This window comes from Bremia lactucae (genome assembly GCF_004359215.1).
Source record: "Bremia lactucae strain SF5 chromosome Unknown BlacSF5_NotPlaced_200_SHOA01000120.1_2678225bp, whole genome shotgun sequence".
Classification (NCBI taxonomy): Eukaryota; Oomycota; class Peronosporomycetes; order Peronosporales; family Peronosporaceae; genus Bremia; species Bremia lactucae.
Window position 1 is genome coordinate 1,136,142 of NW_027152213.1, and position 27,772 is coordinate 1,163,913.

A 27,772-nucleotide genomic window follows, 5' to 3' on the forward strand; every position below is an offset into this window, starting at 1 on the left:
CAGCTGATGCGGCCGGCAGAGAGCATCTTAACAGTCCTGATAAGAGCCTCGCTCCAAGCTTGCTCATGCCTCAGCTCATCCTGAGTCTGAGTGACGGACTCCGCCGCAGCATGGCTATGTGCCACGGACACGGCTCTTCGCTGTCCGAGCACGAATGTCTCAAACTTCTCCAACTGAGAAACATGTTGCTCAAAAGTTTGGCCAGGGCTTGTTCACCAAGTCCCTGCGCCAAGTGCCCTGCCACCTCCCGATGATTCTCGGAGAGGTGGGGAAACGAGCCCAATCGATGTTGAGGCTCATCCTCACGTACACACGCAGAGATGCGGGTCGTGGGAAGGATATCAAGCGCTACGAAGTGTAAGCGGCACGTCTTATTATGGTAACGCTCTACTTAGACACACACCATAGCATAGCGAGGACGCGGTTAAACCGTCTTCTCTTGCGTGCAGTGAGGTAGTTGTGGTGGGCGCCTTAGAGACCTCACCCAACGCACTTAAAAGTGTCGTCACGGGAGCGGTGATCCGGCTCCTCGGATTATCGCTCCCGTGACGACACTTTTACCGCACTTACCAAGTTGGAAGCAGCTTTCAGAATGACATAAATCTAATCGTATTAAATTTATGTACCTATTTTTACCAATCAGAAATGTCATCGGTGTGGATAATTCTATTATGTATGGCTAGCTTATCTTTCTAGATACCTCGCGCAACGGATGACGCTAGCCGTCATCCCTCCTAATGTGAATGCACCTATGTGCATCACATACACATGAGCTGGTCACAAATGTGAATCACACCCGAGTGGTGGGTCTAATTACTTAATTTAAGTAATTGACCATCCCCTTAAGTACACCAAGTGTACTTAACGGGGATTGTGTAACATTCGGGCAACTTTAGCCCGTTACAGAATTGGTCAGAGAATTCTCAAGCGCCAGGAATTAACGCTGAGTACTTTATCTAGGAGGCGGAATACAAGAGATGTTTGATATGAGCAAAGTTGTAACGGGGCACTGCTGACTTGTACTGCTTCAGTACAGGTCCACTTCGCTCTGCCTCAGTGGGAGTGGTGCCTCACGTCACTTCACCAACACTTGTACGTGGAGAGGAAGACTCTCTTTAAAACACTTGATATAAAAGGGTTAAAGATTACTGTATTAAATATAATTAAGTTCTTCTCGTTTTATATCTATTTATGCTAACTTGTTTATATACTAATAATAAATATGTAATAAAAGTCTTATCTGTCACTCTCTTTGCGCGCGTCCAGCGCTGACTGTACCGCGGAGCAAGTAAATACAATGGCCTAAATCTACCAATGGATAAACTTTCCGAATATTACTTTGTAAAGTAATATTTCTTAATATTCTCTACCTTTTAGATAATATATTGATTAACAACCTTTAAGTGTTAATTTCATGTAGCGATGCACCCAGTTACATCACTTCTCCTTAAAAAGACAATCACTCTGACTGTCACCGAATAGAGTGGTCACTATAAGAACACTTATAAAAACGATGTTGATTGGTCAGGACATCATTTTTAATTCTATCGCATGGTTAACAAGTCCATGCGGTATGCGAATAGTGCGGCGCCTTCGGCTGCGGTTCATGCAGCCGCGGGCGACGCATTATTGTCTCTTGCGGCAGACGTTCCGTCTGCCGTAGTGTCATCTTCTCCCGCAACTCTAAATGTTGCGGGTGCACGTGGTGATACACCACGTGAATGCGACCCCTCTTTGGAGGTCGACTACGAATGCGAGTCGGACGAAATGGCCGACTCGGGGAGAACAGAACAGTCGCCTGATCATCGTCAGGCGGCTGACTATGAGCCTTCGAATGAGGGGGCTCATTCGAGTAGACGTGCTGGTAGCATTCGCTACAGCATGTTCGGTTCCGACGATGAGGATGATTCCTCATCGCCAGCTCCGTCTCCCGTGCCGTCACCCACACATATTTCTGTGCGTGCTGATGACGATGGCGTAAGCTATCGTAATAAAAGTTCTTGTGGTACCCCTGCTTCAGTGGGTACCACTCAGGGGATCGTAGACACTAATATGTCTCGTCTTGCCCCTGAGAAGAAGCCGTGGCTTTTGCCCTAACAGTTAATCAATAGCTAGTCTGGAGAGACTACTCCTCATAATAAATATCCCTTATTTATTGCGACAAAGCTACATGGCCTTGATCCCAGCGCGAAGAACTTTCGCGCTGAGGAAGGTTTTTATCTCGATGCTTTTTTAAGCATCGATGATATACTGGCAACAATAAGCGAGATAAAATCTCGCTTATGCAAGCCTGGAGGGTGTCTGGTCTTGCATGAAAATTTTTATATCTTGCTGAATCTGTCTACAAAAACAAGGATTTCCATTGTTTTTGTGATCGTCTTTCGGAAATCCAAGGACGAAGTCCATAGATACGGACTGCCAACATTCTGCCGGAAGTGGTAGAGGTTGGAGAGGTGCACGGGGTGAAGGGCTAGGCTTCACCCGTTGACATACCTCGCAAGCACGAATGAACTTGCGCACGAATGTACTTGCGCACGAACTGATACTGGCGGGGCCAGTAAAAGTCGCGACTCACTGTGAGATAAGTTTTCTCACGTCCACGATGCCTTTTTTGTTGGTGCATCGTGACACTCATACATGATTCGCAAGCGCAAATCGTTGTGAACGGCGACGACACGTGGAGTGTCGCCGGCAACGGCTGTGTAATACAATAAGCCGTTGCGTGTTGTGTATCGATCGGATGACGATCGATATAAAGCCGGTAAAGCTTTAAAAGATTTATCGGATGAATTCATCGGATGATCCATTATACGCAGAAAGACCTTATCTTCTGCGTAGGCTTGCTTTATGTCTTCAAACAAGGTTGATGACGGAACACTTGAAATGAGTTTTGCAACAGTGGGATTAATTTCACTGTTGGGGTGCACTGCTGACTCGAAATCGGGTCGGCGTGATAACGCATCAGCGACGACATTAAGTCGTCCTGGTTTATATTCGGCGGGGAAGTTATACTCCGCGAAGAAGGATAGCCACCTCGCCATTCTTTGCGAGAGGTGTGGGCTATTTACGGCCGTGCGTAATGACGCATGGTCCGTATATACGATAAACGGTCTATCTCCGAGGAGATAGACCCTAAACTTAGCCAGTGCAAAATACATGGCAAGGAGTTCCTTGTCATGCACTGGGTAGTTGCGTTCAGCTGGTTGCAGCTGACGCGATTGGTAGCAGACGACGCGCTCTGCGCCGTCTGTATCGTATTGCATTAACGCACAGCCGATTGCGAAATCGCTGGCGTCACAGACCACATGGAATGGTCTGTCTTGATCGCAATCGCCAATGTGTGCGATTGCATCAAGCTTTGCTTGATATCTTCAAAGGAACGCTGACAATCAGCTTTCCATAGCCATTTCTCGTCTTTTTTCAAGAGACGAGAGAGATGAACTGTCATCTCGTCATAATTGCGGGAGTACTTGTGCAAGTACGCCGCTAATCCAAGAAACTTTCTAAGTCCCTTGACATCGCCCGGAACTGGCCAGCCGGTAATTGCCTTGATCTTTTCGGGACCCAAGAAGTGGTATTTCGCTTGCAGCGAATATACACTTCTTTAGATAAGTGTAAGAACCTGACGAACGTGAGTTTTATGAGCTTCCACGTCCGTCTTTCCGTCCATGGCCCGGCTATGGACGAATACATCGTCAAAACCCCTGCAACATTCAACAGATTTGTTATGCATCTGTTGAATGTTGCAGGGGCGTTACTAAGCCCATGTGGCTATACTAGCCATTCCCAGAGCATCGCACTGGGAGTGCTCACTGCTGTGTACGGGATGTCCTGTTCACGCTTAAGGATCTAATAAAATCCATCCATCATATCCATAGACGAAAAGATGGTACTCTTAGACATACCATCTATGATTACGTCTTTTCTAGGTATCGGCGTTTGAGCCGGTACCGTTGCAGCATTCAGTTTATTGAATGCGTGCACTATCCGCCACCCTCCTGTGGCCTTTCGCACACAGAAGGTCGGAGAGCTATGTGGGGAGGTTGACTCCCTCACATGGCCCGCTTTTACTCGATCGGTAAAGAATTTATCGATCGCAAGTACTTGTTCACGAGGCAGTGGCCACTGCTTCATGACACAGTACTTCGAGCCCGGTTTGAGCTCGATCTCATGTCGAGTGCCTATATCCTTAGGCAACTCGCATGGAAATGTTTCAGGGAATGCATCCCTGAATTCAATCAAATCCTTGTAAAAAGGATTTGAATTAAGTGGCCTTCAGGATTTAGTAGTATGTCTCTCAATCCAAGTTTTCACATCGAGGACACTTTCGTCTATCGATGAGCTGCTGAGAACCCGTTCGTTCTCTGCAAAAATTCCCGCTGACCGAATATCGGTTTAATATTCGTCCTCTGTGATGAGTACGCAGATCGGCTTGATTCTTTCACTATGCAGATCTCTCAAGAACCGCTTGGGTTCTGGGATACCTCATCACCAGGTGCTGAGACACATAATGACTGTGTGTCTGGAGCAACTTTAGTCAAGAGATTTGCAAATTCTCTTGAGGTTGCTGGACCAGTAGGGAGTTGCGCCCCTACTGACCCCGACCGTTTTTTGGCGGTCCGCCTCGCTGTTGCAATTTCGCAACAACATCGCACCCGCGACCGTTGCCCTTTTAGGCATTCGGTCCAGAATTACGCTCAGTACCTCTCGGTACTGGGCGTGGGGCACTACACTCATGAGCGTAGTGTCCTAACTTTTGACAGCGATTGCATTTCTGCAATCGCTTGTTGCTCGAAAAGCGAGGTTTCTCGCTTTCGAAATAAGAGAGGTCCATCGGTTCTGGACCTTCCAGTTCGTGTCGTCTTGGAGTACGATATGATGACGAACTAGCTTGAGCCTGTCTCAAGCTTAAGTCCTCCTGTTCCGCAACGGATATTGCTTCTTCAAGCGTATCCAGTTCCAAGCGGAACAGGTGGGTCCTTACGGGACCATCCGTAAGACCTTGCATTAACACCGTAATCAACGTCTGTTCGTGGAGTGGGTTGTTTGTGATACAACTCGCCACGAGACGTATATGCTGGGCATAAGTGTGCACATCACGCTTGCCTTGTTTGAGTTTTAGCTCTCATCGAGCTCTCAACTCAGCCCTAGGCGGTTCAAACGTCTGTTTCAGCCGGGCTTTAAAAGCCTCTAGCGACCCAAAGGCATATTGGTCGAGCAACTTAAGGCCTAGTGCCCAAGTTTTGGCACGACCTGCCAAATCTGACTGAGCAAATACGACTTGCATTGGCTCGTCGACGATGTGACAAGCCCTTATGGCATCGCTCAACTCGACAAACCTACCTAAGAGGTAGTCTTCTTCGACTCCCCTATACTTATAGATGTCAATCTTCAAGGTTTCGGGACGACGCGTGTGCGTCATCCTAGGTACCTCAACAGTTCTGCATGTTGAGAGCCTTGCTGATTAAGCCAGGCTACCTTCTCCTTCGCCTCGTCAAATTCATGTTGTATGAACTTGGCGATGGCTGAATGGAGGGCATCTCTGTCCAAACCGGACAGCATGGCCAAGATGGCAGCGATTCCTACGGTCGAATTTATTCGTTCGACCGCACTCCTTTCTATGTCACTTAGAAAGGAGTAGCTATCACGCGAAACGTGATGCGTATTTCCATTATCATCTAACATGTCCACGTTAGATGATGAAACTGTGGTCCTTGGACGGACTACAAAGTGCTACCAGGTGTAACGGGGCACTACTGACTTGTACTCCTTCAGTACAAGTTCACTCCGCACTGCCTCAGTGCTAGTGGTGCCTCACGTCACTTCGCGTACACTAGTACGTGCAGAGGAAGACTCTTTCTAAAACACTTGCTTTAAAGAGGGTTAATTACAATCTGTATTTAATGTAGTTAAGTTCTTCTGTTTCTATCTATTTAATACAAACTTAATTATAAACTGATACAAAACATGTAATAAAGCCTTATCTGTCTCTCTCTTTGCGCGCGTCCAGCGCTGACTGGACCGCTGAGAAAGTAGGTATAATGGTCTTTATCTACCAATAGATAAGCTTTTAGAATATTACCATGTAAAGTAGTATTCTCCAAATATTATCTACCTTTTAGATAATGTATTAATTAACAACCTTTAAGTGTTAATTTCATGCAACGATACACCCCTTTACATCCAAGGCTTTCAAGTCGCATGGTGAGAGCGGATCTGCTGACATAAAGACGATCGAAGAAGCGCTACCAACCCTGAAAAAAAACCTACAGAAATAAGAGCTACGCGACATTTACAATGTCGATGCGATTGGTCTATTCAATCGAATGCTCCGGACAAAACAATTGTGCGCACGCGAATCGAAGGCTCAAAGAAAGATAGAACAAAATTTACTCTTGGCTCCACAGCAAATGCAGATGGTTCCCATCGGCTCAGACTGTTCATCATCGGTCACGAGCGAAAACCTCGAGCATTTAATAAAAAATCTGACGAGCTGGGAAGGCAAGCAAATTCTTCCAAGAGCGGCTAAAGCGCTATAACGATGAAATAAAAAACAAATTGACAAGTCGCACTTCTGTACGATATGCGCCTTCGCACATCGTTGGGGAATTTCTAATGTTGAGTTGATCTCGCTCCCGCCAAATGCAACATCAAAGATTCAGCCTATGGATGCTGGAATCATTGCAGCTTTAACGCCGCTATTGTCGCTAACAACTGCAGGACGCGCTAGAAGGGGAGGAACAAGGTGCTACCAATATTTACAAAGCTGACCAGCTTACGGCAATGCGCTGGAGCAAAGCTGCATGAGAAAAGCTGCCAGAATCGGTCATCGCTAATAATTGCTTTATACACACTGGACTATTCGACAATCTAATTCAAGCGGCACTGAAGCGGACCTCGACACAGAAAAATTAGCAATCGAAAACGAACTTCAAGATGCGTTCGACTCCCTTCATATTCGCCATCCCATGGCAGTCGCGAGCCTTTTAGTTCTAATCGAGGAAGCGTAGGGGGCGCACGTTGAGCTGACGGACAACGAGCTGATAGAATTGCTGTCAGGCAACGTAGGCAAAACAGATCCCGAGGTTTCCGACGATGACGACGAGTCAGACGAAGTAAGTTTGCAAGTTTGCTAATTTCAGTGCAGCTGACTGCTGCGTGCGTTATGGGGAAAATGATCAACGTTGATAACGAGATCACACAACAGCGCTGAAGGTCCTGCGTAATCTACAACGCAAAATTGGCGCACAAAAAGCACGCCAGACATTCCTAGATGGTTGGTTTACAAGATATATATAGACCTTTTCTAACATAATATCCTATTAGAAATTTTTCAAATATCAATTAACAGAGGATATAAGTTATGGCCATAGAAACGGCATTAATAAACGTAAAAGTATTGGTTATCAAAGGATATTGCTTTTCGGAGGATCATTATCGGAGGTTAGACCGTATGTTAACAATACCGTCAAGTCTTGCATATCAAGTGCATAAATTGCTAATTGGCCTCAAATTTCCTAAGCTGGTCATAGATTAGTCTAAGTGGCTGCGTTGCCTCTTGGTTGTCCGGAAAAAAACTTAAGAAGTGTTCAAGCTGGCATACCCATGGAAGTAGCAAGCGCGGGAGTGCAACAGCGTCATTTTCGATCCCTACAACGCTCAGAAATGACCGAAAGACCTCGTGATTAAATACAACACCGTAAGCCAAGTCGGCAAGCGCCAGACTGTGGCGCACTGCATTCCCTCGCACACCATACCATACCAACTCATCTGTGATATAGTAGAAGTCAAAGTACAATGCTCGATAAGACTGCACTAGCTGATGTAGGTCGTCTCGACTTGGTGTCATTTCGACGCCTTCCGCTTCGTCAAAGACCTTCGTGGCTGCTGGGACAAGATTTCGAGGGCTTAATGGAGACACTAAATCAAGCGCGTTTTCAAACTTATTCAAGACTTCAACCAGAGATGACTGGCTGGTAGAACGCATTGTTGCTACGAGCGTCTTTTCATAGTACGACATTAACCATTTCCATGTGTGCTCATAGTTCTAAAGCGATACAAAAGCGTTTAGCGTTGCCACTTCATTCATACCTTATTTACGAACCTGGAGAAACTTGGCAACAACATCTTCTAACGCCGAAATGGGGTAGCTCTCACTTATATTTGGTGGGATATAGAAGCTTGCGACACTGCTGTGGCATGCACAAATGCGTAAGTAAATTAAATTCAAGAAAATAGTGTCCATACCTGCAAGTGAAACACAGTGTCACTTGATAGTGCTCCGCAAACTGTTTAATATTGTAAAGCGTGACGTGCTCCTTGATGCTTTGGTCCCAAAGCTGGTGAAATTTCCTGAGCGCCGCGACGTCCGGCTTTACTTGAAATACTGCTGCACTCTGCGGCTGGATAGTCACTAGTAATGTTGGTCTCCGCCCAGCGCATACTCCATGGTCAAGCAAGTCAATCGAGGAGGCACCTGGCGTGGACAAAGTTTCGTCAATCACCACACTAAAAAAGACGCTGTCGTTTCGTAGAGCAAGCCGAGCTTGCAAATCACTTCTGGTATTTCGTACAACAAGATACTTGTGCATTCCATCGATAGCTTCTGTTGACAGATCAAGGTTAGAGATTGCTGATTCCAGCATAGGAAAAACCAAGCCTAGAAACGGTGACTGGGCCGAAAAGTACGTATCCGTTCGTGAAGGAGAATCAAGAGCTTCACCATTTGCAACATCCACCATCAGCTGAGGCTGACTGCATATTGCGCGGATAAAAACAGTTTCCCTAAAATCTTTCACTAGCCGGCAGCTCACATACACTTCAATTTCCCGCACCCAAGGCTCATTTACTTGAGTCTCCGACAATACGTTGCTAGATAAGGTTGGAAGTACAACTTGTTTCGGCTGAGGACGAAATTGCAAGAAAACTTGTATGCTTGCATGAGACCCAAGAGTGACTGTATTAATCTCGTTCAAGGACATTGGCGAGGCTGAAAAGCTGACCTCTTGTGGCTTAGCATTTGTCGACAAAATAAAGTCTAGACTTAGTCCAGATGAGTTTTCAATCATGATTGAGTGGTTTTGGTAGACCTTATGGTAGTAGACCTCACCAATATCGATGTTCAGTCTTGAAGCACCAGCAACGCTTTTTTCTGGAAATATCACAATACTAGACCGCCGTGAACGCTTGGGGCTGCTGTGATTTGATACGAGTACGCGAAACAAGTTTTTTCCTGGATCTAATCCAGAGGACATTCCGCGAAGCGAGTTTAAATCCGCAATGACTTCCAATCTCACATGTATCACCTTAAGGTCGGACGGGTTCACCAAGTTTTGAAGCACCAAGAATGTCGAGTACACTCCCACCACTCCTCGAAGGAAGTAAAGAACTACGCTTTGATAGCTATGCGCTCGATCGAGTGTTCCTCGTTCACGGCTAAGTTGCAACCACGACCGGGCATTCTTGTCAACAAGCATCAGGCGATATTCCACTGATTCAATAATGGCTAGATCTACGGCACTGTAAATGCTCTCAATCGTAATTTCCCACTCCACCTCTCCACCATTGCGAACAGTATGCTGACCCGCGTCGATAAGGTATCGAGTATTTTCTAGCGACGAATATTCTGCCGGTGTGCAGCCACGTATGGATAAAATAGGTAAATGATTTTTACGCCCCACGAGTCCTGAGCGGATCAAAGAAACGTCAAATTCCTCAAACTTATCCAGCTCCGATAATTTCGCTTGCTCATTTTGATCAACCTTCAGATGATTTTCTAATGGCGGACTAAGGTGCAGCTTACGAGATTGCGTCAATCGCTTTTGGCGAGCCTCGAACGCTGCAATAATCAGCGGTATGTCTAGTACGACACCTCCTTGCTTCGCTGCATCTCCAACCGATCTTTGTTGCTGCAAAACGAGTGCAATTCTGACTTCAGTTGACTTTCCAGTGTCCACGTTTGAGTCTCTATCTTGAACAGTCAATACCATGTGGTTCAGACCACCTTCATTTGCCACTGGCTCTTGTCCATCCGCATCCCACGAATTACTCCGCCATTGGCGCATCTTACGCATGGAGGCTTCTTTATCAGCGATGCCTACTTCAAAACTATTACGAATCGGAGCCATATTTAACGATGTAGTAATTAAATCCATTGATGCTTCCTCAAGATGCACCGTGATTTTCAAGGATTCCCCTGGTGTAACTGTGCCCGAAGAAGGAACAGCTATCGCCTGAATCCATTCCACCATTGCACATATTTCCGACTCTGTTGAACCCTCAACTAGGCATAAGCCAGGCAGGTACATGGACACTGGACTGATGACAAAATTTAGGTTTTCCAAGGTTGACGGATTCCTTACCCAAAAGCTTTCGTTGGAGTTTCGTAGATGATGCACAACAGAAGCAATTATTCGAGGTGACGCAATTGGTGGCGTATTCGAGGAAGATTCCCTCATTGTTCCCGCCTTTAGCCTTAAAGGCGGTGGCAGTTGATCAATTTGTAGATCAGGTGGAATCTCAATCGCTGTTGCGAAAAAATGAAGGCTATCGGCGGACAATACTAAAGTTTTACCAGGCAGCAGCTGTCCTTTGACGTGAATTTCTTCGCGCTGGGCGGCATCCTCCACGTTATGAATATTTATGTGAAGCTGGATTCGTCCCAGATCAAACATATTTAATGAGGTGTCATTACTCCCAGTTGGCCACGTGTCTGCCAGAAAGCGAGCAGACGGAAGGACAAGACACACAACGCGAATATCTACCGATTCACCCGGTGCAATTACAAGCGAATTTAATGGTGTGTTCGCAGAACGTAGCATTACGAGCAGCTCAAGTGTACTACAATAAATGATATGAGCGAGTTTTAGGAAACAAAATGGAAACAATTTAGGAACATACCGGTCGAAAGAGTTGTGTGCTTGTGATAAAATTTTGACACTTAACTCGTCGTCGTAAACGTTTCGAAGCGAAAACCAGAAGCTTGAACGGTGACGAGGACTTTCTTGTGGCGTCGGCACTGTTACTGGAGGAAGAAAAGCAACGTGCTTTTCCTTTATTGTAGTCATCTCTCTTCCGTCTTGCAAGCTTTCAGGATCTATCACCAACTCGGCGTATCTTGAAATTACTTGAGCTCGGACTAGTACGTTCTCATGATTGCATGGATTGCTTAGATTATAAAAATTAAGTGAAAATTCGTGCGTGCCTGCTGTCAAAGACTGTTGCGGCAGAACAAATTAAAACAAATATATAGTCAGTCCATATCGATAAATTTCTGACATGTCGACGTGAAATAGAAGAATTAATTAGGTACCTCTTTCGTCCGCACAAGCTCCATCTCAAGCAAACATGAATCCCTCGGCTGTATATTCCACGCGGCCCAACCTGAAGTATTTCTTCTTTCCGTAGATTTCCCAGCACGGAGTGCAAGCAATCGAAGTGAAGGGACATGAAGCATAGGATCAAGAGCCGCGTCATCAAGCAATTGTAAACGATTACCGCCACGAGCATCGAGAACATGAAGGCAAGGGGGAATGTTGCTCATGACGATGGGGACAGATACATCAGACATATTTTTCACACAAATTTGAAACGTTGATGATTTCCAGCCAATACCATAGCCAATTTTTCCGAGCGAAAATAGTTTTTCTTCAATATCGAACAGCGGCTCGCAATAAGAACCTAAAATGTTAACAGCTGCCAAGGTGCATACCTCGTCGAAATCGGTGTCTTTGGCGCTTTCAAGGCTCTGAATTGCAATTATACCTTGGAAAGGGCACAGTTTCCCATTACCAACTGTGTCAGTAAGTAATGGTGTAGTGGCAAAGTCCGCAAATCCAAACGATAGCAAATACGAGCTCTTCGCCCGCAAAACATAAGGTTTCCCATAATAATATTGCAAACAGAGCGGCGAGAATGAAGTGCGTGACCTTTTTGGGCTGGTAACTAAGATGGACCGAGCCACCAAATCGCTCTTCTCAGAGATAGCTTCGACCACCTCACCTTTCCATTCAACAGCCAATGGCAATGTACTGAACGGACGCACCACTATAGATTGCTCTGTTGTGTTTGAGATCATAAGATTTTTTGAGGTAAGTTGTGCGTCCGGTGGTGACATCAATTGAACTGATCTGCAACTCTCCATTTCAACAAAGTGACCACTGCTATGCTCTCCATAAATTCGGTATTTTCGACTTGCGGATTCGTGGTCCCCTCCAAATGGTGCACATCCGTCCGTCAACTCGTCCTCTAGCCTAATCACATTAACACATCCAATATCTACGCTTTGCAGGGATTCACGAGCCATATCAAATCTTTGTCCGTGTAGGATCATTTGTTCGGCTGCCGCAGCTGCTACATCACATTTCAATATTCCACTATCAACGAAGAGCACGACGTCGACAAAGCTAAGTTTTCCCGGATAGTGGACATTTTCCACCATGATACGGCTCCGAAAAAGTCCATTTGTATATGCCATTACACGAAACTCAACAAGTCCAGTTTCACCGGGCAAAATTTCACCCTTCTCGTGCTTTAGGGATATGTGAAGGGAATCGTCATCGTCAGAGTAGTTCTCTGTAGCACTCGTCAGAAAAATTCGGTATCTGAACGGTAGTGCCTTGCTCAAATTAATTAGTTCAAAGCTAGCTTCATGCGTTTGACACATTTGCAGCTGGCCACTATTATATTCCACCCCGAGGTCAATTATTGAAGGAGTCACTCGAGCGATACTTGCACCAGCGATGCCGACAAATTTGACGGTAAATTCAGCCACCATGTCGCTTTTCTCTTCTTCTTGTTCGTCGGAATTCAGCTGTAGCCCAAATAGCTGTACACGAATACCACCAAAAAGGTCGCGCGTCGAACCTGATTTTATAGCATCCAAAGATACCCGCGGACGTATTGCAACGTATAGATCAATTGATTGTTTTCCTTTCATGTAAACACGAGTTGCTTCATGATGCAGGCGTGCGTCTTCGTAGACATAGCACTGAGTCCTCAAATTTGATGAAGCACATATTATCAACGGATCTTCAACCTGACTCTGTAACGTAAGCTTGTGCACTTTACTAAACCTACACGAGGCAAAGGGGCTGTCCACAGCAGTGTCTTGCATCTCGGGTGTTACATAACATGGACCTAAATCGAGAATTTCTAGCTGGCCTGTTGATTGCGGGTCCAACTCAGGAACTCTAACATATACTGGCCGTGAAATCCGAACTGATATGACCGCAACCGACGTATCAAGGCGGTCTCCATTAAGGTTTCGTAAGAAAATTTGCTCAGTGTGTTGTCCAGGCGCACTGCCTCTGTACACAAATGTAGCTCTTACGGAACAGCCTGCTTCTATGGTTCCTGTTGCGTTGTCAAACGTCATCTCACCTCCGACAAGATAAGGAGGACTGAATGACGAAGTACTTACACTGCCTTGATCACGAGACCCAGCCAATAAAACATATTGAAGAGCTTGATGTGATCTATTATAAAAAACAAGATGGCTCCTAACATCCTCACCCAGCTGATGCTCACCCAAATCGAAAGTTTCCATTTCAAAATACAGTGATCTATGAGTACCCTTAGCCATTGCTACGCCCACGGACGAAAGCAAAATAGGCATCGTCTGGTCGAGATTATCTTGCGGTGAGCTGCTTGAGTGGTAAAGAAAATCAATCTGACCGGCACATAATTCCGTGGATTTCGATAGATTTTCCAAAATTGATCGGCCCACACAAGACGCCAATGGGGTTGATGACGCGAAGCCTGAATTGCTGGTAAAACACCACTTAAACTTCAGGTTGATTGTGCGATCAGGAAGAGCTTTGAACTTTAGCGGAAGCATTGTTCGCAGATCAGCACCCTCACTCGATTTAGTAGCAATCGACATTGCTCTTGGCGTACAACAATTATGACGAAAAAAATCACAAGTTAAAGCGAGCACAGATTTGAAATTTCCTGTGGGAGTCCATTTCACCTCTACAATTCCGGAGCCCTTATACGATGGTGACCCAAGCGACAACGTCACCATCCATCCACGGGTGTTTATTGGTGATTCTTCTGCAAAGACAAGTAAAGTTGAACTTTCGGGGGATACACCATATTGATCGGGAATATGCAAATCCAGCTTTTGTATTGTGTTACGGCAGTCAGGAATTTTTACTGTCAAATTGCGACGATGCTTCATTATAGACAAGTCAGTACCATAAAGTGCAGCCAAGGATGACAACGCATCGTCATGGCGTACGACCCCGCCACTTTCATGTGCTTTCCTTATACGGCCCTCTGTAGAATTATCGTAAGAAGACGCCTCTCCGGCGTTTGGATGCGGGGGAAGCACTGACAAAGGCTTTCGACCAACGGCACGGTAAAATGCAGTTTCTCCAGCAGGCGTCCGCAAAAATATTTCTGCATTGTATTCTAGCTCCTTGACTACGTCCTTATTCTGCTGCTCAAAAAGCAAAAACTTACCAGACCCCACCATAGGAATAGTATTCCGACGTAGTAGTCGCTTTTCCATTCTTTGGCTTTTGTACACCCTTCTTTTATGATCATTGTCTGTATGATGCGAGTTATCGCCAGATCTCAATGGATTAAAAATTGCATAGGCCACTATTCGTCCTGTTGCCTCAGCTCCAAGGGAAAAGTGCAACGTGTTCGTACGTGATGACCCAAAGCCGCTCTTTGCATCAGCAACGGGGTGATCAAATTGATTTGATCGTCGCCATCGCGAATGCGAGCTTAACTCTGACCCTGACGATTCTGAGTCACTATTAGCACTGTCGTATGGATCGAAATCTCCTACCTCTTTATTTTTGCCTCTCGGAATGGTTGTCATTTTCGGAGTACTACCACCTGATATTTCTGGTTCTCCTGCAACCTGCTCACCTGATAGTAATGCCTTGACATGCGAAATTTTAGCATTCAACTTGATAATTTTGTCCGACTTCTTTTTCGTAACTGCAATACGCAGCTTGTGTTCTAATTTTTCAAGCTCTTCGTCCAGCTTCTTCTCCTCAGCTTGAGTTATGACTTTAGCTGGAGTTTCATCAACAGAGAAATATATTGTCGGCCGCAACATTGGAGGCGTAAAGATAGAATCCACTTGGATAACGTATTCACGCTTCTTGCGACTGGTGTTACGGATGGCAATTTTTACCTCCTTTGTCTTTTCCCCGACAAGGTACTTTCCGAATTCGATTTTTTGGCCTTAATGAAATTTGAACAGGTATGTGGCCCCCTATTAGTACAGCGTTACTTTACAATATGAACATAGAGACATGTACCTGACTGAAGAAGCTTGAATGTTTCACGCTTGACAACCTTCGCCTTAATAGTGACTGACACTGAGTTCGCTGGATCTTGAACATTTATAATGTTCAGCTTTTCTTCGAACGGTCCAGCCAGGGTTGGCTGAAACTCAAAGCGAATTTCTTTTGTGCCAAACGTCTTAACTACTCCGACTTCTCCTTCCTTGATCTGAAGAAAGCCTGATGATATCGATCCTGTTTTTTCTACACTATACACTAAAGGAGTAGCAGACATGTTCTGCACAATAAGTCGTTTCGAGCTCTTTGAAGACGTGGCGATGCGCCCAAAATTAATATTCTTCTGGTTCACATTCATTATCGAGCGACATATTCGACTCTTAAGCAGCAATTCTCTGACTGAAGCGCGCATATCAAAAGGATGAGTTGACCCAGCCCAAACTGATCTGCGGAGATTCAAATTATCCCCATTCGCTACAGCTTTCTTGTTTCCGCCAGGCGGAAGTGTAATCAGGATCTTATGCTTTTCTACTCTGGTCTTCGCAACATTCTTAGGAATGGCCGTCTCAGTAGCAATTGGACTAAATACCGCGACAATGCGTTGGCGCGCCTTTGCCGGGATGCGCAGATTGTAGTCTTTGTTGAAGCTTAACGGTATCAATTTTTTCTCCGCGCAAAGAGCCTGAAAGCGCTTTAATCGCTCTCGGACCAGCGACACAATTTCTTCTTCTTTTTCCTTTGACGGGATTGAACTGTGGCAAAATGCATCACACTCGGAACGAGACTTCGCAAAAAGCTGCAGCAGTGCTGAAACTTCTTCGGATGGACTTTCATTGACTCGAGAAGTCTTTAATTCCGGCGATAAACCAGAGGCAGAAATATCAGGGCTCCTTTTCTTATCGTCTCCTGTGACTAACAAGATTTTTTTTTTGCTTTCTGTATCCCCAGCACTGCACTGGGTATGGCGACCTAGGTCACTTTCAAGATACTGACTTGAAACTGACCTGGGAATACTATATAAACTAGGTATGGTAGTTGGCGAAATTCCGACTTGAGCTGCTGATACCGCGGTCAGCTTTTTCGTCAAAAGTCCTCGAAGTGCTAAGGATTTTTTTTTTTTCGAGGTCACTTTACCGTCACTAATTTCCGACAAGCTGCCAAATGATCTACGACGACGGATCGGCCGTCCAAGTGGCGGTTTGTATTTTTGCATTGAAGAAGTATTTGGATTTCCACAACCTGCACTATTCTGCAAATTCATCGATGAAAAAAACGGTTGGTTGCCGACTTGACAAACATTTGAAATGTTCGTCAAATCGCTGAATGGGTGTCTGATGCAGTATAGATGCACTTTTAATGGCGCAGAGCTTTGTATGTTCAAGTGAAGCGGAGCGTTGGTGATGTTATCCAAATCAAATACTTGAATTCCGACAGAATTTGCTGTAACATGCTCAAAGTTCAGAAATGCAGACCTTGACTGGGTCAGTAGCTTGTAAAATAGTGAATGATAAATTACGAGATGTGCATCCATATTGCTGGAACGGACACAAATTTGTGGAATGTTGCTTTTGTTCTTCAAGTTGATGATCGAGATAAGTCTTGTGTAATTCTGATTTGTCTTGCGTGGTATAATTTCAATTTTCAGCTCGGCCGACTGCTTCGGACCGAGTATCATGTCATCGTTGGGTACCGTCGAAATCACTTTAGAAGTGACTAATGGCTTTACAACGGTCGGTAACTCCGAGTGATTTGTAAGCATGCATACGCTGCTTCTCAGCTCACCAATATTGCAATCTCCCAAATGCAATATTGAAGGCGTTACAGTTACCACAGAGGTACATGTGCGGGCACGAATATGAATTGTTTTGCCAAGAGTCCGGTCATATACACGCGACTGAGCTTGTTGCCATGCGCCTTGCATGAAAAAACATCGAAACGACACTCGGAATGTTTGCTTCGTGAGACGAGTAGCCTTGAGATCCACTGCTTCAGAAGTCTCGCCACATAAGTCTTCCAAATTGCTACCAATAGGGGCTGGAGAGTACCATATTATTATGGTCCGCTCGACACCAGGAGGCAGGTCAATGATTTCGACGAGAAAGTTTGAGGCACTGCTGTCTTCCACTGGAGTAATATAACGCTTCTTTGTTTCAGCTTGCAAGCGTTGTTCAGGAGAAGATGGCAAACTATACAAAATACATAAATTGAAAGTCACAAAAAAAATACAAAATACAAAATTTAAAACTTTGTCAATATTGCTCAAACTTCCCACCTGTCTATACCGATATCATACGTGAGCCCTCTCATTCGAGGTGAAGCCATTGAAGATTTAGTAGCTTTAGATCCATATATGTTCTTTCGTGGGTCCATATCACCGCGTGGAACGCGCAGCTTTGAATCATTCTGAGGACTTTCCGGAAGTTCACGAGACTCCCTGTCAAATTCAAAATCGTCATCGATATCCTCACTATCAAGCTCAAAAGAAGTCTGTTTCAATTGCTTTGTATCATCATCATAAAATTCTACCTGTTGAGACATAAGCGTTTTTAATTTTTATGTCGATACTCTGTCAATACATAGTGCACCAACCTCATTATCATCGTTTTCATCAACATCTTCATCACTCTCGAGTCCGTACGATTCCATATTCGAAAAGACTACTGAAGATTTTGTTTTGTCAGAAGACAGCTCGCCCTTAGAACTTGCGCCGTCGTTAGAATAGGAATGAGAAAGAGGCTCATCGGGTTGAGGGGATCTTGGTACACGAGATCGATTTGGCTGCAGCTTGAGCTCAAAAGTAACTTCTTTTGGTCGGTCGCTACTCAACTCCACATGTAAGGCCACCTCCGTCATATTTCTTAATAAAATAATTTTCGAGCTTGCAATTTCAGTGTAGCAATCCCCGAAATCAAGCCGACTTCCACTCATGAGGTATGATCCGTCCGGCTCTTTTATCGACAATCCTTCTCTATTAAAATTATGACGGCAACAAGATTTCAATAGGTGGCACACAAGATTTTTTATACATTTGCGTTTACCGATGGTGTTCCTGATTCGTGACGGCATGGATTTTTAATGTTTTTACGTTTCTGGAATCGTGCAAATTATGAGCTTGAATTTCGAAAAATTGTTCTCCGACCTAAACGCTTAGGCAAAATGTTTTTACAAAATGCAATGCAACAAAGCAATTATTTAAAAGCTTACATCCATTGGGCGATAAGTGACACGAATCCGCACGTGTCCATAAGCGGCAGCTTGAAGCGTTTTGTTTCCAATGATGTATCCCGAATTATAATCCGTACAAACGAGCACATCGTTATTGTCACCCCACGGTGTCAGCGGCGACACGAGCTTAAACAATAGCTGTATTTCGGACCGATTCCACACGGTAAAATCCTTCACAAATGACCCTTTGGGTATGCAATCGTCAAAATGTAGCTCCTTAACATCCAAACGTAACAGTGAGCGGCACACTTGAGCTTGCAGTGGTACCAACATCTCTGAAAGTCCTACTCTTCCCATCGCACTTCCGTCAACAAATGATGGCTGCAAAATTAGTCTTCCTGACAATACAAAGCATGATGTCTCACACAGATGTGCGCGCTCCTCTTCCGACGAGTCCTCCGCAACCCCATACGAAAGATTTACCGGTGCATTTTGATGCGGCGATAGTTTGGTACATAAAGTAAACATGATTTGTTTCGTCTCGTTGGGTAGCAGCAAGATCTCGTTCACAGTCCCAACATAATTAAATAATTCGTTGTAACCATCACAAAGATACACATTTTCGGCGCAAAGATTGGCTTTTGACGAAGAGCGCAGCACTGAGAAAGGCACGTGATTGAACTCGTCTGAAGAAACGGAGCAATTCTTTGCCTGCTGCAGCTCGCGCTGCATGACACTGACATTTTCGTTCTCAAATTGAAAGTACCATTGGCTGCTTTGAAATGGTTTACGAAGCTCCGCTCGGAGCTGCAGCTTCACTTTGTGCGCTATTAAATTGGTCACCTCAAACATAAAAATATTAGAAAGATCGTTCAGGTAAATTTCGCCCAAGCTCAGGAGCTCGCCCTTGTCACCGCGGTACTCGATACGGCTCTGTTCCGCCTTACTTAGCATGGCAACAGCCACGGCTGAAGGTGGTATTATCCCATCGGGATGCAACGATCGATAATGTGAGGCGGAGTCATTTTTGCCTGAAATTGGCGCACCGCGCTCCATCGGGAAAGAATGAAATGAAATTTAACAATGCAACAGGATTGGCTTAAGAAAATAATCTGAAAAGTAGCTTATCACATTGAGTATTTTTCCAACATCTTCTTAATTCCATGGAGGAGGCTAAGACTTTGACGTCCATGTCGAACGCCGCGTATGCATTTGACGAGGAGGTGCTTAAGGACGTGCGGAACAATAAGGTCTGGACACAAGACCCGAAATACTTTAAGAAAGTAATTATTTCGCCCGCTGCCACGATGAAGATGCTCAATCACGCCAACTCTGGGGTTGAAAAGGGCATTAAGGCTGGCGGCAAGCCCGTGGAGATCATGGGCCTCATAATGGGCCGGCCGTCTACTGGTACAGATCGAGATGCTGGTGACGCACATACGCTCGTGGTCACCGACTGCTTTCCACTGCCTATTGAGGGTGCCGAAACGCGCGTACTGGCAGACGACGCCGAGGTTATTAATTACATGATCTCGTTGGGCGAGGCTGTGGAGCAGACGCGTAAAGAAAAGTTTATGGGCTGGTACCACAGCCATCCTTTTGATGTTGAGGTACACAGCCACTGCTTTCTCTCGGCCACGGACGTCAGCACGCAGCTACAGTGGCAGCGCTCGGAAGATCCACACGGCAATCCGTGGCTCGCCATTGTGCTAGATCCACTGCGCTCACTGGCGAAAAAGCGTCCGGAAATGGGCGCATTTCGTGTGTACCCTCCAGAATTTGCTGCTCCTGTAAACGAGACACCCGATGGGTCCATCGTTACAGATGAGAGTGCGCGACTTGAACGCTGGGGCAACTGTTGGAATCGCTACTACACGCTAGAGATTAATTATTTTATGAGCTCTCTCGGCTCTCAAGTTGTCAGCATTCTTTCTGAAGAATTTCTGTGGATGCGCACTCTAAGCTCGAACAGTATGCAAGAACGCGAGAATCGCGACCGATTCTCCGAGCGAATTCAGCTGCTGGCGAACAAGCTGGATGGGTGTGAGGCGCATCTCATGCCACGCACCGGACGCGGCGCTTCACGTATTGGTGAATATTATGTGCCCGAAAAGCAGCAACCTCACAAAGAGTCCGAGGAGTCGGCTCTTGACAAGATATCACAAGCAGCGAAAGAACTTGCTATTGAAAATTCGCTCGGCCAGGGATTACAGGTTACTAAGAAGGCTCTTTTTAATGACTAAGCAGTGTAGTATTGCACCTTTATTGGACAATCAATAAATATGTATTCCGTAGATAAATTTTCCTGCCGCTCTAAAATAATTTTGTCGAAATCCTTCCTTCTCCCATCGCAAATAGCTCCTCCGCAATTCGCTCTTGCGCTTCCATGACTTCTAGACTCTCCTGTAGAGCTTTACATTCCGCATTATCGACTATACTAATAATTGTCCGCTGAGGAAATAACGAGGTTGTCGAGGAGCCTGAGCCGCATCCGTTGCCTTTCTTAAAGCGCTTAAAGTTCTCCAAACCGCTTCTGTCTTTCTTATTTGACTGATCCGGCTCACTTCTCTTTACAATCAAGGAGCAACTAACGACAATCGGCTTACGAATGTCATCTGCCTCTAATTTCACATCGCGTGACTGCAAATCACATGAAGATTTCCAAGATGACGCTAATTCATCATTACGTTTACGAATCGGCATCACAAGCTCACTTTCTCGCGATACTAAAGCTACTTCTGCATTACAAGAAAGAGGTTTGCTTAGTATCAAGTGGCGAGATTGACTTAGGTGATCGCCGTACCTTGACTTTCATCAGGAATGCGAGTCTTACACAAATTACCTTTGCCGTCCTTAGACATATGAACTTTGACCTAAGCAGAATGAGCAGTCAATATTGTTACAATGGCGATAATTAAGAAGAAAAACGTACCGTGTCGTTGTGAGGGCCTGTGATTTGTTCAGAGCTTTTTTTGCACGTCCCAACGGTATCCTCGACGATTTTCATTTGCTTCGATTTTACGTTCGCGCCCTTGTGATTGCCTTCGTGCCACGCGATTATGTTCTGGACTTGCGAATCCGCGTAACTTGCAAGACTGCTGCTAAATGATGGGCTGTTTGATGTTGAAGGAGGCTTCACGAGGATCACACTTGCCGCTAGTTCTTGAACACTTGTAAAAATGCCGCCTATTGACAGTAAGAACTTTGCTCGCTGATCTGCATTCTCCGCAAAACACGGCGAATCGACAGTAGCTTTTGACCGCTGTTTATTTTGGCCGCCAATACCAGAGAAGCCTGATTCTTGTGAGGAATCTACAAGTAGCAAGCGCTTATGCTTTGCTAGCAAAGCCAGCTGACGAAGAAAATCACTTATCTCTCGAGGATCCTCGTAAGCAGCAATTACCACGCCACCCATTGCGGCAATGATCTCCTGTATAAGCTGCGGGGTGAAAAACACCACACCATATCCTTCAAAGAGTGTTTTGCGAAGCGGGTTTGGCAAGTAGTTACTCTCTTTAGAAGGAGCCGACGAATTTGCAGGCAAAAAATCTTCACATCGTGGCAAAGGCTCTGATAAATTTGATCGGTTTAAAATTGCGTAGATCCATGGCGTGCATACCACTGGCTGGTTGTACACCAGCGCCCAAAGCATCTTAATTGTCGCAACGACGTGTCCAGGGTCCATTATACAGTGGGTAGCATTCTTACTTTCCATTGCAATTATATGCATGCCAAGGCATTGGCACGCGTCATTTAACTTGGCGCGGTTGGCCCGACGGATGCGTGAGGCCACGAGGATAAATATTTGGTAACGCAGGCGCAGCACAGTCGTTTTGGCCCCGAATGATATCTCGTCACCATGCTGCAAGGAACGCGTTCCAATTATCTGCTGCTGGTTTACAAACGAGCCAAAGCGCGAGTTTTTGTCCACTAGCTCTAGTGTCGGACGGGTCGACGGATCTTCCAGCTGCTTAGAAGACAGCGCCCCTACACGAATTAGTGCGTGCACGCGCGAGATGGACAAGTCCGCGTAAAAGCTGAAGTGGCAGTTCTTGCGTCCGACGCTCCATTCACCAGCCGCTAGGTAGAAAGTCGTCTTTAAATTGCCATCACTTGACTCTGCATCTAAAACCCACATGGGAGGCACAATTCTGATAGTACCTTTTCGCCGTACTGAAACACCTAAAATGCATTGTATTTGTGCAAATGCCGTGGAGGCACTGGAAGTCTTCTCTTTAAAACACTTGCTTTTAAGAGGGTTAATTAAAACCTGTATTAATATAATTAAGTTCTTCTTGTCTATCTACTTAATACTAACTTAATGATAAACTAATACAAAATATGTACTAAAAGTCTTATCTGTCTTTCTTTTTGCGCGCGTCCAGCGCTGACTGGACCGCGGAGAAAGTAGATATAATGGTCTATATCTATCAATGGATAAGCCTTTAGAATATTATTATGTAAAGTTATATTCTCTTATTTATTGCGACAAAGCTACATGGCCTTGATCCCAGCGCGAAAACCTTTCGCGCTGAGGAAGATTTTGATCTCGATGCTTTTCTTAAGCATCGATGGTATAGTGGCAACAATAAGCGAGATTAAGTCTCGCTTATGCAAGCTTGGAGCGTGTTCATTTGCAATGTCAAAGACATTGGACGCGAAGCCTGAATTCAAAGATTTAACGCGATTCGCGTAAAGTTTGAGAAACGAACTCCAACCGGTGCAAGGTATATATTGCATCGGTTGTCACGTGAGGCAGGACTTCCATGCCTCACGTGGGGTGATCTCTGTCCGTGTTGTATTGACAACACGAAGCGAGTAAAAGGAATTGTCTATTTCCTTTCTTCGCCCTGAGGAAGGGCTCGCATCTCTATCGAGATGCGCGATGCGATTGACGTTTTGCAATTGATTTACAAGCGCCAGTAGCGCATGTTTTTCGATCGACCTTCTGATCCGTCGGATAGGTCTCGTCATACTGACGGACGAGGCACTCAATGTCAACAATCAGCTGGGAACGAGGTTCCCAGCTGTCATGTGAAGATGGATAACCGCGCCAGCGAACAAGATAACTCGTTCGCTGCCCCTTCACATCACGATGGTTTTGGATACGTTCCACAAGGAAACGTTGACCACCGTGGGAATCCACCAGTGGTTGTGGCGGAGAAAAAAATAGAACTATGTGCCGGAACTAGAGTCGAAGATCGACAAACTCGATCGCTTTCACCATGAATTGGAGGAAGGGATCACGAGCGCGGTCAGCGTCGCTCGTTAGAGCAGACGGTGCAGGCTCATCATATCGAACGGTTGGAAGACCGTTCAAAGAGTGCGTACTCCATGTTGGAGTACGAACGGAATTATCACGCTCTTCGTGATGAGCTGTCGTCACCTCAATGCGGGTTCGAGGATCTTCGGACCCGACATGAGAATTTCCAGATTCAGCATGAGAATCTGGTTCGTGACCACAAAAATCTTGTAGGGATTCTTGACAAGGGTGGTCAGATCCGTCCTCGGGATGGTACGGGCGGAGCCGACCAACGTAAAGCGTAGGATGCGTTCGCATCCTACATGGCAATTCTCTTGTGTACGCATTGCCTCTGCGATGCAGTTTATGGAATGGCCCAATAAACTTGGGTAGAAGTGTACAGCTACCCGCATTAGTGCCTACACGCTTAGGTAAGTTTACCGTAGACAGTAGTACTAGGTCAAAAACTTAAAATGAAAGAACGTTTGCTCTTCGATGTTTGTATGCGCTCCGTTTCTATTGGTCCATCGCGATAGCAATGAAAATCTGTACGAAACGGATTACAGATTCTCAAGTTAGCAGAAACTCTTCTGCTGACTCATTTGTTTGTCTTTTTCAGTACGCTTTGTGCGTACAGCCATGAGATCATTCTCATCTTCGATGAAGATATCTTCGACATCGACATCACTCGCGTCGTTGTTAACTTCGACGCGTGATGAGCATGAGCCAGAATTGGATTTGCTCGCGCGAGTCCACCCCCCCCCTAAGCTAGAGGGTCCCTCTAATTGGGTGGGTATACGTGGATGGCGTAAGCCATTCACGAACAACGGTGTATACGTTGTAGACGCATGGACCGAGTTATTGATGGTGAATTCGACCATCGGTAAAAACTCGCTTCAATTCGGATACGATTGGACGTAACCTCGAAGTATCTCTTCGAGGACGCGATTTACGCGTTCCGTCTGACCATCTGCCTCTGGATGATCAGAAGTTGACATAGTCAGCCGTGTTCCGAGAGATCACAACACGGATTGCCAAAACTCCGCCGTTAACCGTGCATATCTATCCGAGACCAGTTAACGGGGCACACCGTGGAGTTGGAATGTCGATAAAGACGCAGGCACAACCCGGAGCCGTGATCGACTCTGGTACTGCATCAAGATGTACCATCTTGCTGAATCTGTCTACAAAAACAAGAATTCCATTGTTTTTGTGATCGTCTTCCGGAAATCCGAAGACGAAGTCCATAGATACGGACTGCCAACATTCTGCCGGAAGTGGTAGAGGTTGGAGGTGCACGGGATGAAGGGCTAGGCTTCACCCGTTGACATACCTCCCAAGCACGAATGAACTTGCGCACGAATGTACTTGCGCACGAATGTACTTGCGCACGAATGTACTTGCGCACGAACTGATACTGGTGGGGCCAGTAAAAATCGCGACTCACTGTGAGATAAGTTTTCTCACGTCCACGATGCCCACTTGTTGGTGCATCGTGACACTCATATATGATGCGCAAGCGCAAATTATTGTGAGTTGGGACGACGACACGTGGAGTGTCGCCGGCAACGGCTGTGTAATACAATAAGCCGTTGCGTGTTGTGCATCGATCGGATGACGATCGATATAAAGCCGGTAAATCTTTAAAAGATTTATCGGATGGATTCATCAGATGATCCATTAAACGCAGAAGGTCCTTATCTTCTGCGTAGGCTTTCTTTATGTCATCAAATAAGGTCGATGACGGAACACTTGAAATGAGTGTTGCAACAGTGGGATTATTTCCACTGTTAGAATGCGCAGCCGGCTCGAAATCGGGTCGGCGTGATAACGCATCAGCGACGACATTAAGTCGTCCTGGTTTATATTCGACGGAGAAGTTATACACCGCGAAGAAGGATAGCCACCTCGCCATTCTTTGCGAGAGGTGTGGGCTGTTTACGGCCGTGCGTAATGACGCATGGTCCGTATATACGATGAACGGTCTATCTCCTAGGAGATAGTTAGCCAATGCATATTTCATGGCAAGGAGTTCCTTGTAATGCACTGGGTAATTGCGTTCAGCTGGTTGCAGCTGACGCGATTGATAGCAGACGACGCGCTCCGCCGTCTGTATCGTATTGCATTAACGCACAGCCGATTGCGAAATCGCTGACGTCACAGACCACATGGAATGGTCTGTCTTGATCTGCAATCGCCAAGATGGGCGATTGCATCAAGCTTTGCTTGATACCTTCAAAGGAACGCTGACAATCAGCGTTCCATAGCCATTTCTCGTCATTTTTCAAGAGACGAGAGAGATGAACTGTCATCTCGGCATAATTGCGGGAGTACTTGTGCAAGTACGCCGCTAATCCAAGGAACTTTCTAAGTCCCTTGACATCGACTGGAACTGGCCAGTCGGTGATTGCCTTGATCTTTTCGGGATCAGGGCGCACGCTGTGTTTACCGACGATGCACCCAAGAAGTGGTATTTCGCTTGCAGCGAATATACACTTCTTGAGATTTGCGTACAACTTATGCTTTCGCATAAGTGTAAGAACCTGACGAACGTGAGTTTTATGAACTTTCACGTCCGTCTTTCCGTCCATGCCCGGCTGTGGACGAATACATCGTCAAAATAACTCGGTGCGAATTCTCGCACCGGTCTCAACAGATTCGTTACGCATCTGTTGAATGTTGCAGGGGCGTTACTAAGCCCCTGGGCATTACTAGCCATTACCAGAGCATCCCAATGGGAGTACTCACTGATGTGTACGGATGTCCCGTACACGCATAAGGATCTGATAAAAATCCATCCATCAGATCCATAGACGAAAAGATCGTACTCTTAGACATACCATCTATGATTACGTCTTTTCTAGGTATCGGCGTTTGAGCCGGTACCGTTGCAGCATTCAGTTTATTGAATGCGTGCACTATCCGCCACCCTCCTGTGGCCTTTCGCACACAGAAGGTCGGAGAGCTATGTGGGGAGGTTGACTCCCTCACATGGCCCGCTTTTACTCGATCGATAAAGAATTTATCGATCGCAAGTACTTGTTCACGAGGCAGTGGCCACTGCTTCATGACACAGTACTTCGAGCCCGGTTTGAGCTCGATCTCATGTCGAGTGCCTTTATCCTTAGGCAACTCGCATGGAACTGTTTCAGGAAATACATCCCTGAATTCAATCAAATCCTTATAAAAAGGATTTGTCTTAAGTGACTCCCAGGATTGAGTAGTATATCTCTCAATCCGAGTCTTCACATCGAGGACACTTTCGTCCATCGATGAGCTGCTGAGAACCCGTTCGTTCTCTGCAAAAATTACCGCTGACCGAATATCGGTTACGTGTTCGTCCTCTTGACGAATACGCAGATCTGCTTGATTCAACCAAGATGCAGATCTCTCAAGAACCGCTTGGGTTATAGGGTTGGTAATTGAGTCATCCCCAAAGTTAACTCCGGACGCGCATACATAAAGAGTATAAACGCCTACTCTTGATCCGTCATTAACCAAGACATTAAATGTCTCGGTTTCTTCCTGGATATATCCACAGGCTGCCAAGGAATCAATCCCTCGGGATGCTGAAGTCTAGTCACTTCAGCATTAAATATTTGAGGAGATTTCTCCCCAAGTACGTGGACTTATTCCTCAACGTCTCCGACTGCGATTGCGCTATCACAGTCGGGTAGACTCTCTACTCGACCTAGGATCATCGTGTTGTCCATTTCAAACAACCGGCATCTTCCTTGAATGTCGCCCGCTAGCCGTACAATCATATCTCAATCCACTCGACTTATTCGAGTGGTGGACCTTCGGCGCTGCCTGTGCATTCGCACAGCCACCGGCAGCTGACTCCACAGGTGAGTAGTAAAAACAATATGATCTTGTGCAGTCGCACTAACGACCGTACCACAAGTGAGGCCATCGCACACACTCGAAGTACATCCACACGCTTGTGAACGCTCCAAGACGTTCATAAGAGAGCCATCTGATGAACAAGTGGCAGGCATCTTTACGAATCGATGCTGCCAGCTGATCCTTGGCTCATATTCGCTGAGCCAAGGTAAACCTAGGATGACATCAAATTCGTCATCCAATCCAGCACGATGAAATCATC

The 27,772-nt window shown here is 45.7% G+C and overlaps 3 protein-coding genes across 3 annotated transcripts; 1 reads left to right on the forward strand and 2 right to left on the reverse strand.

Moving 5' to 3' along the window:
* Positions 1–7,498: 7,498 nt before the first annotated feature.
* CCR75_008852 (uncharacterized protein) lies at positions 7,499–19,481 on the reverse strand (the record flags this gene model as incomplete). The annotated part of the gene is made up of 10 exons (XM_067966899.1): positions 7,499–8,047; positions 8,105–8,192; positions 8,248–10,839; positions 10,900–11,216; positions 11,312–15,201; positions 15,279–17,446; positions 17,533–17,786; positions 17,850–18,228; positions 18,299–18,399; positions 18,465–19,481. The coding sequence occupies 10 exons, from the start codon at positions 19,479–19,481 to the stop codon at positions 7,499–7,501; spliced, it is 11,355 nt and encodes a 3,784-aa protein (XP_067814426.1).
* Positions 19,482–19,585: 104 nt separating this feature from the next.
* CCR75_008850 (uncharacterized protein) lies at positions 19,586–22,584 on the reverse strand. The gene is made up of 3 exons (XM_067966897.1): positions 21,358–22,584; positions 21,229–21,298; positions 19,586–21,163 (listed from the first exon to the last, which is right to left on the reverse strand). The coding sequence occupies exons 1-3, from the start codon at positions 22,561–22,563 to the stop codon at positions 20,739–20,741; spliced, it is 1,701 nt and encodes a 566-aa protein (XP_067814339.1). The 5' UTR covers positions 22,564–22,584; the 3' UTR covers positions 19,586–20,738.
* CCR75_008851 (uncharacterized protein) lies at positions 19,589–20,668 on the forward strand (the record flags this gene model as incomplete). Its single annotated transcript, XM_067966898.1, has 1 exon — positions 19,589–20,668. One exon carries the CDS (start codon positions 19,589–19,591, stop codon positions 20,666–20,668), a length of 1,080 nt encoding a protein of 359 aa, XP_067814515.1.
* Positions 22,585–27,772: the final 5,188 nt, after the last annotated feature.